Source organism: Parus major, chromosome 1A (genome assembly GCF_001522545.3).
Source record: "Parus major isolate Abel chromosome 1A, Parus_major1.1, whole genome shotgun sequence".
Lineage (NCBI taxonomy): Eukaryota > Metazoa > Chordata > Aves > Passeriformes > Paridae > Parus > Parus major.
Window position 1 is genome coordinate 34,297,186 of NC_031773.1, and position 17,290 is coordinate 34,314,475.

Genomic DNA, 17,290 nt, shown 5'->3' on the forward strand with positions numbered 1-17,290 from the left:
GCGGTGCCCGCGGCCCCGGGGAGCAGGTCGGTGGCCGGGCCGGGCGCTGCGAGTGCCTCCGGGCGCCCCGCGCAGTGCAGCGCAGCTCGGGGTGGGCTGGCCGGGGTGGCCGCAGCAGCCTCTCCATGAGCGCCTCGGTGCCTCGCGGCAGCGGCCCGGGGGCGGTGCGGGCCGGGCGCGGCCGCGGCTCCGGCCGGGCGGGAGGAGAAAGAGAAGGAGGTGGTGGCGGTGTCGCTGATGCCCTTCGCCTTGTGTTTTCCCATCAGGTGTTGTCCTTCTTGCTTCCCATGTCCTATTACCAGGAGGATTTCTTCAGAGACTACCTTAAAATGATGGCGAATATGGTCATCCTGAACTTGCTCATTTGTATTTCGTTAGCGTTCTGGATCGTGTCCATGACTGCAAGTACGTACTACGGTGAGTCGAAAGGCCGGGAGAGGCTGGCATGGCACGGCCACGGGCGAACCTTCCCCTCCGGCCTTTCTAGGCAGGAGACAGAAAATGGGAAGAGGGATGTGCTCAGCCCCTTCCTTCGTCAGTAGAGCTGATAACCTCACCTCTTCCAGTAAGGTGATAGTGGTTTAGAAGATGTTGACAGCCGCTTACATGCAGCTCCGCCCAGGGATCACGTACAATTTAAAATGCTGGTGTTCTTTTTGATTTCTTTCTCCGAAAGAAAGCAAATAAAAATTAAGAAGTGAAAAGAAAGACCGAGCTGACTGAGGTCTTTCTATAGTAGGGAAAGTACGTGACAGCACGGGACGAATGCGCCAGCTTTCAAAACTGTTTTAGGAATCAGTGACATCTGCAGCGTGCAGGAAGACTTCCTTAGTCGAGGAACAGAGAAACAGGAGATGGTATAAGAAGATAGGGATGTATGCATGGAGTGGCTGGCTGAGGTATGTACTGTCAGCTCAGCATTCTGCTCAGACAGCTCAGGCTGGCTGTGACTTAGCTGTGTGTAGTTGTAGGAGCACAAGTCCTCTCTGTAGTCACTCTTTATGGCTCTAAGACCATTCTTACAGCAATATGCAAAGGCAGCTGATACTGCCTGCAGTATAAGTTTAAGCCTAGAAGAATTTAACTGCTTTTCCAAGACAGGTAGTGACTTACCATTCAGACCCCAGCCAGTTTGATGCAGGAAGAGCTTCAATGTCACTGCAGTCTTGCTGAAAGTGCCTAGGGATGCAGCATAAACACCTTCAACTCCCTAGTGTCACCCTGGATCCAGCTATAATAAACACCCCACCAGTATAAGCTGACTTTTGTAGAGGCAGTTGCATGTCTATGCTCAGTGTTTTTCAGTGCTTCAGGTTTTAGGATAGCTTAGTTCTGGTACAGCATTAAATGTGTGTTGTCTGGATACTTCTACTTTGGCTTGTAGTGAGATGCCAGACGTGTAGAATGTATGCAGAAACAGGCTTCACAACCAGCTTTTATTTGTGTCATTTGTAGCTACCCAAGTTGGATTTAAACATGCAACTTCATTTATGTGTGTCTGATCTCTAAAGGTATAGCTTTTCTGACAATTAGGATATTCTAGTCCCTGTTCTCTTATGTGAGTGGGAATTTACAGTGTAGTGTAGAGAGACCTGGTATCAGGTGAATCAGGCCTGGTAGAAAGGAGACTGGACAAATCCTCCTTTTTGTAGACAATGGTTATGGAACAAGAAGGATGTAAAACTTCTGTTGTTCATTTGCCTGAGACTGTGGAAAGACCTTGGCTTTTCAAGGAAGTGAATGAAGCATGCAGTAATTAATGGACTTAAAATGGTTCAGCCTATAAAAGCAGTGAAATTCACAGTCCTTAATATAAATATTAAGATACTACAAATATACTTTTATTAATGTATAGTTTACAGTAATTCTTAAGCACCAAACAGTGGGCCAGATGTTAGTGAAGCCAGAGTGTCAAAGAACACATTTGTTGTTTTATTATAGATGTTTAGTCTTACCTGCTTACATTTAGTAGTAATTTAATGCAAATACTTTTCTCTCTGACAAGGAAATACAAAATGGCTAGTTTAGAAATGACCTTGAAGAGATGAAAATTCTGTTTGTTAGCCAAGCAAAAGGAACCCTTTTGTGTTCCAGTACCGCTTATACTCAAGTTTGCACCAAGAGCTGCCTTAGTTTGTGGTAAGCAATACCAGGCTACAGCACTGGAGGGCTCTTCATACACAGCTGGTGCTTGTCTTCTGAATTTCTGACTCAGGCCTGGGCTGCAAGACCCCCTTGCTCACCTACCATGGCTTTGGGGCTTTTCAGTACACAGAATAGAATTGTTTTCTTGTCAGTCTTTATGTTGCAATGTGTGTATTACTGTGATTTCACAGACGTGTTTGTCCTGCTTTGCGCCAGGGAGCCCATGTTTGTGCAAAGGTTGGGGTACTGATGACACAAAGTTCTTGTTGAAAACCATCATGATTATCTTTGCAGCAAGACAAGCCTCTGTGCCTGTGTGAAATCTTTCTTTTACAAGATCGAGACTTACTTTAATGCAAGATTTGTGATCTCTTGTATTTGTATAGGAGATCTAATAAATAACTTCTCAATATTTAATTTTTTTTTTCATTTCAAAACCTACATTAACTATTGGCTTTAGCTTTTAGAAGTTTGTGGCTTTTTCAAACTAAAACTATCACTTCAGATTTTGCCGAGATAGTCATCAGCTCAAAGTATATTTCAAAAAGCCTTACATCAAGGTCAGAAGAACTGAAAGGGACAATGTTTCATAAAGTAGTCACACTACTTTCACTTTCGCCAAGCAGGCTGTCTTGATTGGCTTCTTTTGGTAGTGGGGTTTTGTCACAGTAAATTCAGATGTTGGACTTTAAAGTTCATGTATCCCTTTTAGAATGAAAAATATCACCATATTTATTTCTTGTCATATTTTGCTCTTTTTTGGTAATTAATTTTAGTTCATGAAATATATTCTCTTTTGATAGCTGAATAGAAAAATTGAGTAGATAATTGCAGATATATTGTCCTTCTGTCCATATAAATTTCTTCTGAAGGATAAAAATTTTTAATCTCTATTAAGAAATTTAAGTATATACCAGGAAATAATGACTTTTCAGACATGAGGACATAAAAAAGCTTTATGAGGATTATCTGTAACCCTGTTATTTGCTTTATCAGGTACTTTACGACCCATTTCCCCATGGCGCTGGCTTTTTTCAGTCTTGGTCCCACTAATTATTGCTACACAGGGTTTTAAGAAGAAGAGTCTTGATCACAGTGGTGCATTGGGAGGTATGTCTTTTCTGAGACTTAAACTAAACATTTAGTAAACTGAAGGTCCTTTATACTGTTTGCAGTTTAAGACATTGTCTAGTTCTGTTATAATAAAGTATAAATGTAAGCAGACATACCCAAAATTCATGCTGGGTTGTTTTTTTTTCATGCCTGTTCCAACAGTCAGGTTAATCCTGTGCTACTGTTTGTAATTGATTTGATTAATATTATTATATTTATATAAACCTAGAAGATCCTTTTAAACTTCAGTAAAGTATGCAGTTAAATCACATGGTTTGGTTTACCATATAGAAGGATTCACAGAGAAACAAAGAAATGGCAGAGGTAGTGGTAAAGAAAGACCCTAAACTGATAGTGTCAGCAGCCTTCCTGCTTGGTAGGAGATCAGTTCTCCTTTCTGTATGGTTCTCCTTTCTGTAATAGAAGCAGTTCTAGGCATTTTTTTGGTATGACAAAAATAAGATAATTAAATCTGTACTTCACTAAGAACAAATGACTGTTTCTGGAAAGTTTTTCTAGACCACATGATAAAAAGCCCAGCATAGCGTACAGTAGTGTTTATTGAAATCTGATGCAACATTACTGGGTGAGGTGATTCACCTTCTCTTGTGACATTGTCTGAATCACTGGAGTAAAACAGGGCCTCAAATCCTTCCTTCGCATGTCACCCATTTTGTAGATCTTCTGTCTGTGAGAGTTAAGGGAAGCATTTTCTACACTGACAAAAATCTTTTTGACTTTTATGTTCTGACTTCTGACCAGCTCTGCTAGCCAGTTTATACTGGCATTTTCTCTTAAATGCACCCATTTTTCTTTCAGTCATTTAGAATTGTAATTTCATGGTGAGGAGTGAAATTAGGCCTCCCCTGTGAAAGGGGACATAAAAAAAGAATTGCAATTTAATCAAGGAGATCAAATGCTTTCAAAAAACTAAATTTACGTAAATAAAGAGGTAGAATAAAAATAAAAAAGAAAGGAAAGAAATTAATAGAGAAGTAGCATCTGCTAAAATATGCAGGAGGGTTTTACAGGTTGTCTTAGAGACCTTGGATGTGCGATTTGATGCCCAGGCTGATGATAAACTTGCTGATAGAGGCACAGCCACAGCTATATATCAGCTCCTTATAAAAATAATAATATTCTTCAGGCAGAGTACTTGGATTTCAATTATATATTCTTTGGATTCTGGGGATCTTACTGTTTCTCTTTATTTTCACACAGTATTACTGATTTGTGGCAAAAGGTCTTAAAAATCACATGCTTCAGCAGTTACAATGAAATTAGTAATTTGGCATTAGACTCTCTTATTGTATGATTATCTTAGGTTTATCAGGAAGATAGTTTTCATGTTCAGAAAACTTGAAATACTTACTTGCTTTGCAAAGTAACCGTTGTTACATGAAGGAAGTTTATATACTTCTTTTTCCTTCATAGGGCTGGTGGTTGGATTTATCCTTACAGTCGCAAATTACAGTTTCTTCTCTTCTTTGTTTGTATTTTTTGTTACTTCTTCGAAACTTACTAAGTGGAGAAAAGATATAAAGAAGCAAATAGATTCAGAATACAAAGAAGGTAAGCGAAAATACTTAAATTGTATTTCCACATATATCCACAGATCCCTTGTGGAGAATAAATACTGCACATTCTTGTTCCTTTCAAAGGGTCAGATGAGATGTAACATCTAGAACAGGGAACACTGTAGAGACTCCACTCAACCCTATCCCTGTGAATATTAGCAGGCCACTTTGCTTTTTGCTTCTGTTCTGTTTAATGAATTGTCATGTAGTTTCTGTTTTAAATGTGTGTCTTTTAAAATTTAACTTTATATATGTGTGATTTTGCTTTTGTCTCATGCTGTTACCTGAAATTACTAAAATTCAGTTTTTATACTTCAGGTGGACAGAGGAATTGGGTTCAGGTATTCTGTAATGGTGGTGTTCCAACTGAGCTGGCTCTCTTATATATGATAGAAAATGGACCAGGTGAAATTCCTATTGACTTTTCAAAGGAATACACAGCATCATGGATGTGCTTATCCCTTTTGGGAGCTTTGGCATGCTCTGCTGGTGATACATGGGCTTCAGAGATTGGTAGTGTTATGAGTAAAAGCAAACCAAGATTGATAACAACCTGGGAACAGGTTCCAGTAGGTAAGTAATTGTTACTTCTTCCATATGTTCTGAATATTTTGTTAATCTGTTTTGAATTACGCATCCAAATTGAAAAGGTCCAAGAAAGACATAGAAAAACAAGTACCAGAAATATGGGATTAGAAAATGTTGCCAAGAATGCATTCTCTGAAATGGAATATAGTCAACTGTGTTTCTTCTGCATCTTCTTGATGAGAGGCATGAGCATAACAACCACAGAGCTAAAATCATCTTGAATGCTGTCACTTCTAATCTCTGACAATAGTAAAAGAGTTTACATTGCTAATATGAAGAATACAAATTAGCAACTTATATTTTCCAGGCATTATTTTAATCAATAGAATACATATTTCTTCATCAGAGATGCTCTTACTTTACTTCTTAACTCAAATCACTCTTACTTTAGTATCCTACCAAGGTTGAATAAAGTGTACTAATAAATAAATACTTTCTGTCTGTCAAATGTTGTCTCCATGGTGGATGTCACTGCTGCTGTAAAGCAGTACACCTTTTTTGAGTCTTGCTGGCAAATTGATCAGAGGTACAGATCTTGTTGGATAGGAGTTAAATGCCTGGGAATTTTGTTTTCTTTATATGCATTCTTCAGATTTTTATTCAATGAACTATCAAACATCTGTCTGTGGATTTGGTTCTTTTACTTTTAAATGTGTTGGTGAAACACATCTTAGTATACCACTTCTGAAAGAAGGCATTGCTTTAATGTGCACTTCTCAAGGTCTGGGTTTTTTTAAGCAAATCTTTTATTAGCCCACCACCACCTAGAGCAGACAAATACCAGGTGACATTGAGGGGTGTGCTGTCTAGTTTTATTTAATTTAATGCTGGTGAATATTTCTAGAGAACTAGTCCTAGAGACTGGAAAGGAGTAAGAACAGGCAGTAACAGTACAGGTTAAGCTGCTCAGCAGCATAATGGGAATTGTAAAAAGCTGCAGTAAGAGAGCTTTGGGGATGTAAGAGGAGAAGATCACTATGGACAGTTTTGATTTCATGTAAAACATTTCAATTAATACAAGTCTTTTGAAACCAGTTTGTAAATCAAATACATTTTATTTGGTTTAGGTACTAATGGAGCAGTTACTTTAGTGGGCCTGATCTCAAGTTTGCTTGGAGGTATGACAGTAGGTATAGCCTACTTTATAACTCAGCTTGTTTTTGTGACTGATCTGGAAATATCTGCTCCACAATGGCCCATTATTGTGTTTGGTGCAGCAGCTGGCCTGCTGGGATCAATTGTTGATTCATATTTGGGAGCTACTATGCAATACAGTGGTAAGAGTCTTCTTTTTTCTTTTTTTTTTCCCCTTTCTCCCAATGTAATGTAAAATTGGATTTGAACTTCAAGAAGGGCTGAGGATATGATTTTTTAATGGAAAGAATACAGAAATAGCAGCATGAAGGACAAAGGGAGCAAAAGTAATTGGCATAGTAATGAAAAGGAGCAAGGGTGGTTGGTCCTTTTCCAGTTTTCGATTTGTTTATTATAGTAAAATAAATTTAGGAACGTGTATATACTTGGTTACTAAGTTTCTCTTCATCTTGATTGGCTTTGTAAAATGAAGACTTTCTCTCTTTCCAGGTTTTGACCAGACAATTGGCATGGTTGTTAACCATGAAACAAAAGACTCCAAACACATATCTGGAAAACCTATATTTGACAACAATGCCGTAAATCTTTTTTCTTCTGTAATCATTGCTCTGGTGCTTCCAGGCACAGCATGGTTTTTCTGGCCAAGGGGTTGAAATGGTTTAGGCTTTTCTGCATGCAATTCATTTATGTTCAGTCTTGCTCAGAGACTCCAAAGAGTTCCAGTTGAACTCTCTTTTAAGAGATGGATCTGAAACATTCAGGAAGCTGAAGGATTTTCCATCTCAAGTTGTTAAGGCTGTAAACCTCATGTGACAATCAGCATCTCTTGGGAAGGTGCTTTGTCAGTAATGCTCTTGCTGCTCCTCAGGGGAATGTAGGTCATTGCCAAGTGAGGTGAAGCACTTGATTCATTTATCCTCCGTTCATGGAGCTGAAGTGTTGATGTCTATTCTCTCCAGTGTCCAGCACCTGGAAGGGCAAGAAACTGGAAATAAAAGTCTAATCAACATCAATCAGTGTGATGGAGCCTTGTGGCTATTCTCCAAGCTAGACACAAAATACACTGCAGCTTTATATAGGCAATGGTAACATGGGTGAAGTGGGTGAATTCTGGTATTTCTCATTATCTACAGTTTGTAAGGTCTTTTGTGGAAGTATTTGGGTGGGGAAGAGAGAATTCGGCCTTGTTGCCTGTTCTCTATCCTAATAGTATCTCCACTTCCCTGAGAATAGGTTTGATAAAAATGATCCATACATAACATTTGAAGCAAAAATCTAAATTTAAAGTAGAAACTCACTAGCTGTCCAGTAAGAATAATAAAATTTTCTATGCTTTTTTGACATCTTTATTTCAAAACTAATGATATTTATGAAGATTTGTCAATACTGTAGTACTTACCAAATAATTTAAAATTAAAGATGACAGTTATATATTCATATTCATCTCTTTAGAAAGAGAATGCTTTTTTTTTATAAGCATGGAATTGTTCCATAGTGTTTGGCATTCTAACCAAACGATACTGTTCAGTTATTTCTCAACAGCAGAAATGTTTCCCGTTTTGTTTGGGGCTTCTATTTAGAGGTGATGGCCTCAGCCAAAGAAGCTACAGGTGTTACCCTTGTAGCAAATGGGAGAAGTCACACTTATAAACCGTTTAAAAATAGAAATTTAATTTTTGATGCTCAAGCTCCTGTGTCAGGTGATTATGTCTTCCATCATTCATTTATAAAGTTGTGAAAGTAATGTAGCCAGTACAGATTGTATTTAAACTTTAGAGATAGCCTCATAATAACTTCTCAGTGTTGATATTCAGAAGCATGGACCCTTATTTTTAACTTATGAAAAGATTTTTCTTTAATTGTTAGAGATAGATTAATATTTTGTATTGAACATCTGGGGTTTTTTTTTACAAGTGTTTTGTGTATATTGCCTGTCTTAATGCAATTGACATTTTTATTTTTTCACCTTTTATGGGAATATTAAAAAACTTTAACACCTTCCATACTGAGTTTACTCTTTTGAAACCTTGTTTATATAAATCTGGAATTAATCACTGGAACTACTTGACTGTATTACCCAATTATAAAGATGAGATTTCAAAGTAGTAAAAGCTTTCTGAAAAAAGCAAATTGTGTAGCTGCTCTATGTCTGTTCCTGTGGAAGAGCACAAAATTATGGAAATAATATATGCACTTAAACTGTAACAATAAACACTTTGGAATTTTATGCTCTGTTTGGATTTATGCTGCTTCTAAATAAACACTGTATTAGTTATCTTGTAAGATTTCATTAATATTGTTGTAGGTTCTAGAATTGAGCAAGATAAAATTTTTGTAAGATACTCTTTTTTTTTTTTTCTCAATTAAATGCCTTATTTTTGTATTCTTTTGTTTCCTGAAGTGTACTTTCAGCTACTAAAGTGGACATGGTCAGCTTTTTCACTATTTTTTATGAGTTCATTTGAAAACCAGCTTACCACAGTGAGAACACATCTGATTTCATATTCATAGCAGCATGAAATGCTTTGATCTGTGAATGAATGTGATCTGACTGAACTCCTGCAGTTAGCATCTTCGAAGGCCATTACTTTGGATTTTTTTTGTCATGTCTTAGTGATGACACTTGAGTTGCTTTTGAAATTTCCAGCCATAAATTTCTAGTATACAGAAAGATCTGAGCACACTTAAACTCTGAAAAGGACAGCATTAACTTCGGATATATTGATATATTTTAGGCAAATATTTTACATTTAACTGCTTAGTCGCTGTAAACTGAAAAGCTTTTAGAGAAGGTGGAGGTGGGAGTAGGGGATACAGGGAAGAAGTTGCAGAATGTGCCAAACTGCCTGTAAATTGCTGTGAGTCGCTAAGAGCAGTTCCTGGGCTCAAAAAGCAGCAGAGATACCACCTGTCCAGGTGCTACTTGGAGACACAGAAAATGCAGAAAGTCAAAAGGGGGAGTTAAGAGAAAACCAGGAAGCTGTTAGATGAGAAATTGCAAAATAGATTACTGCAGTTAACAAACTGAATTCCATTCTTTAAACACTCGAATTTCTCTTTAGCTTCAGAACCATTGGTACCCCTATTATATGCCTCTGTTACTGATTTTGCATTCATAATTAAGTGTCATAAATATTTCCACAGGACCAAGGCAATACACTCAAAAACTTTTTAATTGAAGTGGTTACAATTGTGAGTTACAGATCCTTATGTTTGGCTTGATTGGTGGATGTGGTAGATGTTTAAGTATAATTTTTACATTATAAAATTATGTGGATGTGATAGATGTTTAAGTATAATTTTTACATTATAAAATTATAATTCAACAATCACAGCACCAAGTCTGGGTGAGACCTGGCTAAAGACTTCTTGCATGCAAGAAGTCTTTAGCCAGGTCTCACCCAGACTTGGTGCTGTGATTGTTGAATTATACTGGTATCAGAGTCACCAGTATCTATTTTTTTAATTTCTATTTTATTGTTAGAGCTGCAGGTTGTCTTGGGTCTGCACATGCTGCATTTGTCCATCATTACATAGTTTCCTGGGACAGGAAATAAAGTGATGTAAAAAACCAAGGGGGTATGCCACCTCTCTTGGGTATTAAGGACAAATTGATTCTGCAGACTGACTTTTTCTGACAATAAAGGGCTGAAATGTCATGAAATACTGTTGGTATTTTACAGAATTCACATTACAATCTGTTAGGACCAGGCATCTCACATTTGTAAGTAGGATTTGTTTTCCCTACATTTCTCCCAGCAGTACTTTGGTCCCATGCAGCCTTTTCTTTACATTTCATTATCTACCATTTTAAGTTGCCATTAAGCCACTTTTCTTCAAGCAGGAGTTAACCTGTTTTACAGGAAATTTATTCACTTAAGGCTTTGTAGGTATGTTACAGTCTCTCCTTCTGGCTATTGCTATAACTGGATAATAATTTTCAATTTAAATACTACTTCTGTTGGGGAATAAGGTGCAGCTCTGGGATTCAGTTATGGGCCTATTGTAATGCATAAATCAGAGAAGGTACATGAATTCACTCAGACTATGTGGATCCCTGTGGCACTCCCAAGCCTGCAGCCACCCTCAGTAATGCCAATACTAAATGAGGATGACTACAGAAATGTTGAAACAAAGCTACCAAGCAAATGGCAGCTTGCACTTAGGTACTCCCAAGCCTGTAAAACTTGATTCCAAGTGAAGAAATTCCACCAGGAATATTCAGTAGCTTTTCTACAACATTGATCCTACAAAGTCAATTTTAATATCTTCCCACTACAACCACTAATTAAATCATGGGACAGCCCAGGTTGAAAGGGACTTTTGAGAGATCATCTGGGCCAGCCTTTTATGGGAAAGTGATCTTTGGTGAGATTATGTAGTAATAAGCAATCTGTCCAATCACATTTTGAAAACCTTTGAGGATGGGCACTCTACCACATCCTTATATGACAGTGTTTTCCTTGAAACATTTTAAGTGGATGCACAGAAGAGTAGATGACTAGAATTATGATTTCTGATCAGGAAACATTTTGTGACTGACTGATGGTATGAAGTGTCATACACTTTATCACTTTGAAAATATCTTCATAATAAATGTATCTTCCTATAGCAGACCACCCAGAGAAGCAGCAAGCATTGCTTGCTCTGTGCTGCTCTGGAATTTGCCATTTTAGAGCAAGGACAAGTGTTGGCTAATCTAGGTGAGATTCAAGAAGTGAAGACTGGATTAACTGAAATGTGGAAGAACCAGCCTGACCCATGCTGTGGAAAGGAGAATACCAACAGTATGGAAACAGCTGCCTGTTTGCAAGCTACTTGGCTGGACCTGCTGAGTCACCTGTGAAGCCTTGCATAACTTGTTTGTACCTCTCACATCTGGTGGCTGCTTTTTGTGTCTTTGTTCAAACAAGCATAAAGCAGAATTAAATACTACAATGTGATCACTATCCAAATTGGTATTGGAGGTTCAAATCCACACCATTTGCAAGGATGACAGTGGTTTAAAAAGAACAGAATGCATCCTGCAATTAGAGGAAACATCAGTAGAAAGCAGTAAGAAGTCTTCTGGTGCTCCTTTGTTAATACCCTTTAGTATCTTCACTAACTATTTTTGTAAGTTCTTTGCAGCTGCGGCCCTAGCTGCAGACAGGATAGAAGGACATCATAAAAAATCGTGTGACTGTGCTCTTATGTTTCTTTGCAAAGGGCTCTAACTGTGCTGGCTTATGCAGAGTTTAGCCCAGTACTTGAAAAGCAATGACTTCTGTCATCCTACTGTGTCACTACTGCTTGTTTTCCTGATATTTCATTATTTCACTTGTTGACCTCCTAAGTCCTGAAATCATTCCACATTCAAAAGCTGCTACTATCAAGTGCTCCCCTGAAGCAGCAGCACTTTCAGACTGCCTTAAACTGTCAAATGTCCTGGTTATGGTGCTCCCAACAGGTGTGCATCATCTCATCCCATTAAGTGTCTCATCCGAATGTAATTTAAAATGAAAAAGTGAAAGGAGATGATTCATGATGCATTGGGATGAGAAGCATGAGTTTTACCTCTGAATTCTGGAAATTCTGTCTTTTGGTTGGTGCCATAAGAAAACAAAGATGTGGGTGTCAGGATCTGACATTGTATTTGGTGGTGTCTACTCAAGGAGCTCTGTAGTGGATTTAGCTTGTGTAAAGCTATACCAGGAAAAAAAAGCATCTACGATCAACCAAACCATAAAAAGCCATTACCACAAGACAAAAAGGAAGTGTAATGTAATTTATTGTTCTTTAGAGTTTGAAGTTAAATGAACAAAAACATTCTCACATTGTTTGCCTGCAGATTTGAGTAATACACCACTTACATTCAAATAGGTTTGGTTTGGAGTAGATTAACAAATGTTTTGCTTGGGCACAGAACTCGCCTGAAATAAGAATGTAGTCTTGATGTTAAACTTACATGCCATACCTTTTTCTTTCCTATCTGTAATGAAGATAGTTTTTTATAATATATTTTCGGTTTTTTCCCCAGTGGCAAAAACAATGGATTCATATGTATTAATTTGTGCCCATGTCATGGAGTCTGCAAGTCCAAAAATAACTCCTGCACATATGCCATTTTGGGTTTTTTGTCCCTCGTTCTTTGCAATTGTAGTCATTAAAGGTATTTTACAATTACTAAATATCCTCTTGTGTTTTTTTCTGGCATTATTTGAAGAAAGCAGGTTGGGTTTAATTCTAGTTTCCTCTGTCTCTTTCTCTGTTTTACCACCCCAACTCCTGGACTGGAGTTTTCAGCTCCCCTCTGATCCTGACTGTAAGAGGAACCACAGAACAATGACTCTTTTCATAGCAGCAAATACAAAGTCAATGTCTACTGCTCTGTGTATGACACAGGACTGATCTGTTTTGTACAATTATTTTTCTTTGCTAGTGCAAATAGTCATATAAAACTGCTATTTGATGTCCTCTGGAACCTGTAATGTCTTTCCTTGCCATCCAGGTTTTGGGAAAAGTGAAATGTAAACCCACAAAAACTGGCAGCTAGGGCTGAAAGTTGCAGAAGTCAGAGCTCCACTTTTACATTAAGGATCCTGAGGAGTGCTAAGGTATCCTCATATATATGAGAGTTTAATGCAGAATTTACCTTTAGGTTAGAAGTCTTAGTTGAAGGCTCAACATTTTAGTGACATGTGGTTCTCATTTGTGCCATTGATAATTCTGACTGTCTTCTTTCAGCAGTGAATATGATGAATACAATATCAAAAAAATAAATAATTTAAAATTATTATTAGATGTGAGAGCTGTCAATCTCCTGTGAAGTGGGCCTGGGGACTCCCTGAGATACAATCTGTATCTGGCCAAACTCATGCGACCAGGCTACCCAACACCCCTCATGCAAAGCTGCCAGAAAATAAGGAATTATTTGCTTCACATGGTAATTGGTCATGGTTTTAAAAACTTGTATTTCAGTTTGAATCTGAATGTGTCTGGCTTTAGATTCCTGATATTAGTTCTTTCCTCGTGCCTGTTCCTGCTACAGCATTGATGAGCTGACCGAAGTGAGCCCTTTCCTGCTCTCTGCCCTATTTTTAAACTGTGTGCTAAATTCCAGTACAAGTTTTATCAGTGCCATGCACTGAGATACAAAACTTCTTCATTATTTCCTTTCATATCCAGGAATATCCTCTGCCCTTTTGCTGCAGTCATATACTTAGATACCTGCTAGGTTTTGACACTCTAATTTGTTACATTGACTAAGAGGTAACACTTTGGTATTCCTTGTAATGTTTCTTCATTTTCAGATGACAGCTTTTTATATGGTTTTTGCTGGATATCGCATTCTTGTCACTGTTTATCACACTGACAGTGCCATATCACTTCAAGTTTGATTAGCATTGATTTTATATTTACTTTACAGGCCATTTAGGAAACCCAAACGACCCTAAAGGAAACATCCGTTTTCAAAGAAAACTGTCACACCAATAATTACTCTGAACTGCTCATCCAGGTCTTGATGCAATGAATTTATCTTTCATTGCATCAAAAAGTAATTTTTTTCTGATTGATAGCATGTGGTTACTATGTCAAGCCCCTGAAAAAATTAGTACATCTATGACCTTACCTTTGAACATCCAGTAATGTCATCAATTCTCTGATGAGACCTATTTTTCCATTAGATTTTGTTGACTGGCACACTTAACATTTAAATGCTTCATTTAATTAGTAGTCTGTCTTTTGTGTCATTAGTTTTCTTTGTGTCACCATCTGCTCCTCCCCACAGCCGAAGGTGTGACTGGCATGGTGAAGATGGGTGTATCAGGGCTTGTGTGTGTACAGAAGGCTGTGCAAGCCTGTGTGCAACAGGCAATTACCGTTGCCAAAGAGTAGGTCTGTGGACAGGCTGGTTGCTGTCACACAAATGGTGATTTGGGTGAAGATGTAGAGGTGATTAAGTAAGCTTTCCATGATTCAAAACAGGCCCGTTTTGCTCATAGCACCTCATTTCTATCCTCTCCTCACTGCTTAGCTGGAGCTCAGTAACACTGAATCTGGTAGGTTTTAGGATGTCCCTGAGGAATCCTTTTGGCATCCATGCTTCCTTTCTATGTTCTCATTCCTTTATAGAAGCTCTTGGAAATTCTACTGGCTTATCAGCCAGTAAACAAAAACTTCTCTTTTACTATTACAGCCATGACCCACAGTCAACACACTGCAAGATCTCGACAGGGATCTGCTTGAAAGTCTCTCACGCACAGCAGAGTCTGAGGAAGCCAACTGTGCCACTGATGTCCCATCTCCTGCTGTACCACACAGCAGCAAGTTACTGTGTGCAAAATTCCATTCCATTCTTTATACATCCCAAGAAGTGAATACAGCCCTGTGGGTCTGTTCTTGAACCTGCCTGCTTCTGTGTTTGAAAACATTGGCACGACTAAATAAGGTTTGCCAATTACTGGTATTATTCTAGGTAGTTTATGATTGTATGGGTACCATTTTTACTTCTTAAATTTTAACCAGTTCTGTTTCCCTCTGGAATTTCCCTGGTCAGCCAGCATGTTTAAAATGAACATTTCTGTGCCCCTTATTTTTTTTTTTTTTAAATGTTTTCATTCTTAATACTGTTATAGAATACATCTAGTAAACAGACTTCTGCAGAAGGGAAGCTTTGTCTTTTGTAACTCTGACATATTATAAGCCATTGGTTATAACCCTCTCTTAGAGGGTTAGGGCCTCTCATTTGGAGTTGGAGCATTGCCTTTGCTCCTGAAAGTGGAAACACCAATAGCAAGGGGTCAGTGAATGGTAGAGCAGCATGCTTGCTGTCCTCAGCATGCATCCAGGATGCTGCTTCTCCAGAAAGGGATCTGTCACAATTGCATGGGGATGATATTCAGCATTGCCATACATCCACGTGGGTGTATGAAAACCATAATACAAAGTGGCAAAGAATTCTGAGCTGCTTATCCTGAAAGGGAATGACATTTGCCGACAATTCCACTTCAACGTGGAGAATTGAACTTCTAGAAAATAATATTCTTTTTCTTTACAAGAAAAATAACATTGTTCATTGTTCCTTGTTGGCATTGTTTCTTAGGAAGAAAACAGATTCTATGTTTTACTTATTTCTATAAATCAGAAAATAATTTCATGCTGCACAAAGCCTTCAAGGACATTATTGAACCTGTCAAGTACATCTCTGTGGGTACATGGAGTCTCTCAGCAGTGTGTGAGTGGGTAAAACACATTCAGGAAAGTCCCTCCAGGTCAAGATTCTTTACAAATTATTTGTTTCTTTTCTTTCTCTTCTCCTTTTTTATCTTTTCTTTTCTTTTCTTTTCTTTTCTTTTCTTTTCCACATGCTTTGCTCTTCACCTTTATTCTTTGTCTTCTGAACCTGAATCTTTCTTTTTGACAACATAATTGACTTAATTTTAAGTGGGTTTTTGTTGTTATTTTTGGGTTGGGGTTTTTTCTCTGTTCTGATTTCTTTGGAGCTTTTTTTTTTTGACATTTTGTACTCATGTGGACATTGATCTTATACAACTGTACATTATTTGGCTGAGATTTTGTAATATGATTATCTTCCAAGCAAATGAAATAAATTCAGAACATTTTTCTGCAAGTATATCAAATTATGCTCAGAAACATTCTCCAAAGGAAAAAATGGAGGAAAAGACATTATCTGCAAATCAACAACTGCTACCCTTATAATATTCAAGACAGAATTGTCCCAGAAATTACTTTCATGTTGTCTACAGCTTGGGAGGTGCTGTTTATGCTGTTGTAGGTTTTCACCAACTAAAGTATCTCTGCTGACAGCTACTGCATCCACTTGAGTTCACAGTGGCATTAACACACTTAGTATTTTTGCAAGATCTAATACTGCAAGCTGAAAGAACAACATTATTTTCATTTTTAGAGGTGACACCACCTGTGAAATAAAACACTTGAGTAGTCTTACCAGACATGATCTCAGGTCATGGCAATGGATACCGTAGTATAATTTGCTTTGGTTTAATAACATACAGAGTATTGTAGTATCTTCATGAAATATAAAATATATCTTGAAAGGCATTTCTCATGCAGATGTAATTAGCAACACATAACACAGAAGGTCTGCACAAGTGTTTTTAGGAAGCTGTGTAAAAAGGGGAAGCAAAATAAATTGAAGGGAAAAGAGCCATTCTCTTCTCAAATTCTCTGAAACAAAATAAACACTTCCCAAATGAAATTAACACCATTAAAATAACAGATAGTTAAACCTACAGATTTTACAAAGTCATGTATGAGATTGCAGTGAAACGTGATACTTCAGGTAGCTCTGAAAGAATTGTCTGTTCTCAGCCAGACTGGCTTTATATTTAATACAGGTGACTAAAGCTTTGGAAAGTATGGGACTTCTCATACAACAAAATCAGTAATCACAGGTTCCATACCAGAGAGGAAGATAGAAATGATGGAATACTGTAGTTACTTGCAGAAGTCTAATGGGAAATGTATTTAACTCTGCACCACAGGAGAGGATTCTTTGAGAAAAAGCCAACCAGAACTGAACTTCAGTCAGTGTCTTGCTTTGGTGTGCTCTCTGCTAGGAGAACAGTGCTCACAGTAGTGCTGTCAGGTGCATTCAGCACATGGACTTCATACCAGCTGTCACTCGTGCAGTCCTTTTCAAAGCTTCAGTTCTCTCCCTCATTTGAAGATAGCCTCTATTTCCACTACAGTGTTTGCTGTAGTAACACATTAGGATTGATGAAAAATCACTCATGCAGAAGGTACGC

The 17,290-nt window shown here is 38.0% G+C and overlaps 1 protein-coding gene across 3 annotated transcripts in view; it reads left to right on the forward strand.

The window, feature by feature from the left end:
• Positions 1–8,901, forward strand: part of TMEM19 (transmembrane protein 19) — an 11,212-nt gene extending 2,311 nt beyond the window's left edge. The window contains exons 1-7 of one of the 3 annotated variants that reach the window (XM_015627862.1): positions 7–26; positions 267–417; positions 3,142–3,255; positions 4,693–4,830; positions 5,154–5,408; positions 6,491–6,700; positions 7,008–8,901. In XM_015627862.1, coding sequence (XP_015483348.1) covers positions 288–417; positions 3,142–3,255; positions 4,693–4,830; positions 5,154–5,408; positions 6,491–6,700; positions 7,008–7,171 — 1,011 coding nt within the window. In that variant the 5' untranslated portion in view covers positions 7–26; positions 267–287 and the 3' untranslated portion in view covers positions 7,172–8,901. Of the gene's footprint in view, positions 1–6; positions 27–67; positions 418–3,141; positions 3,256–4,692; positions 4,831–5,153; positions 5,409–6,490; positions 6,701–7,007 lie in introns of those variants that run through there. The other 2 variants (XM_033514514.1, XM_015627860.2) reach the window with 2 other exon arrangements.
• Positions 8,902–17,290: the final 8,389 nt, after the last annotated feature.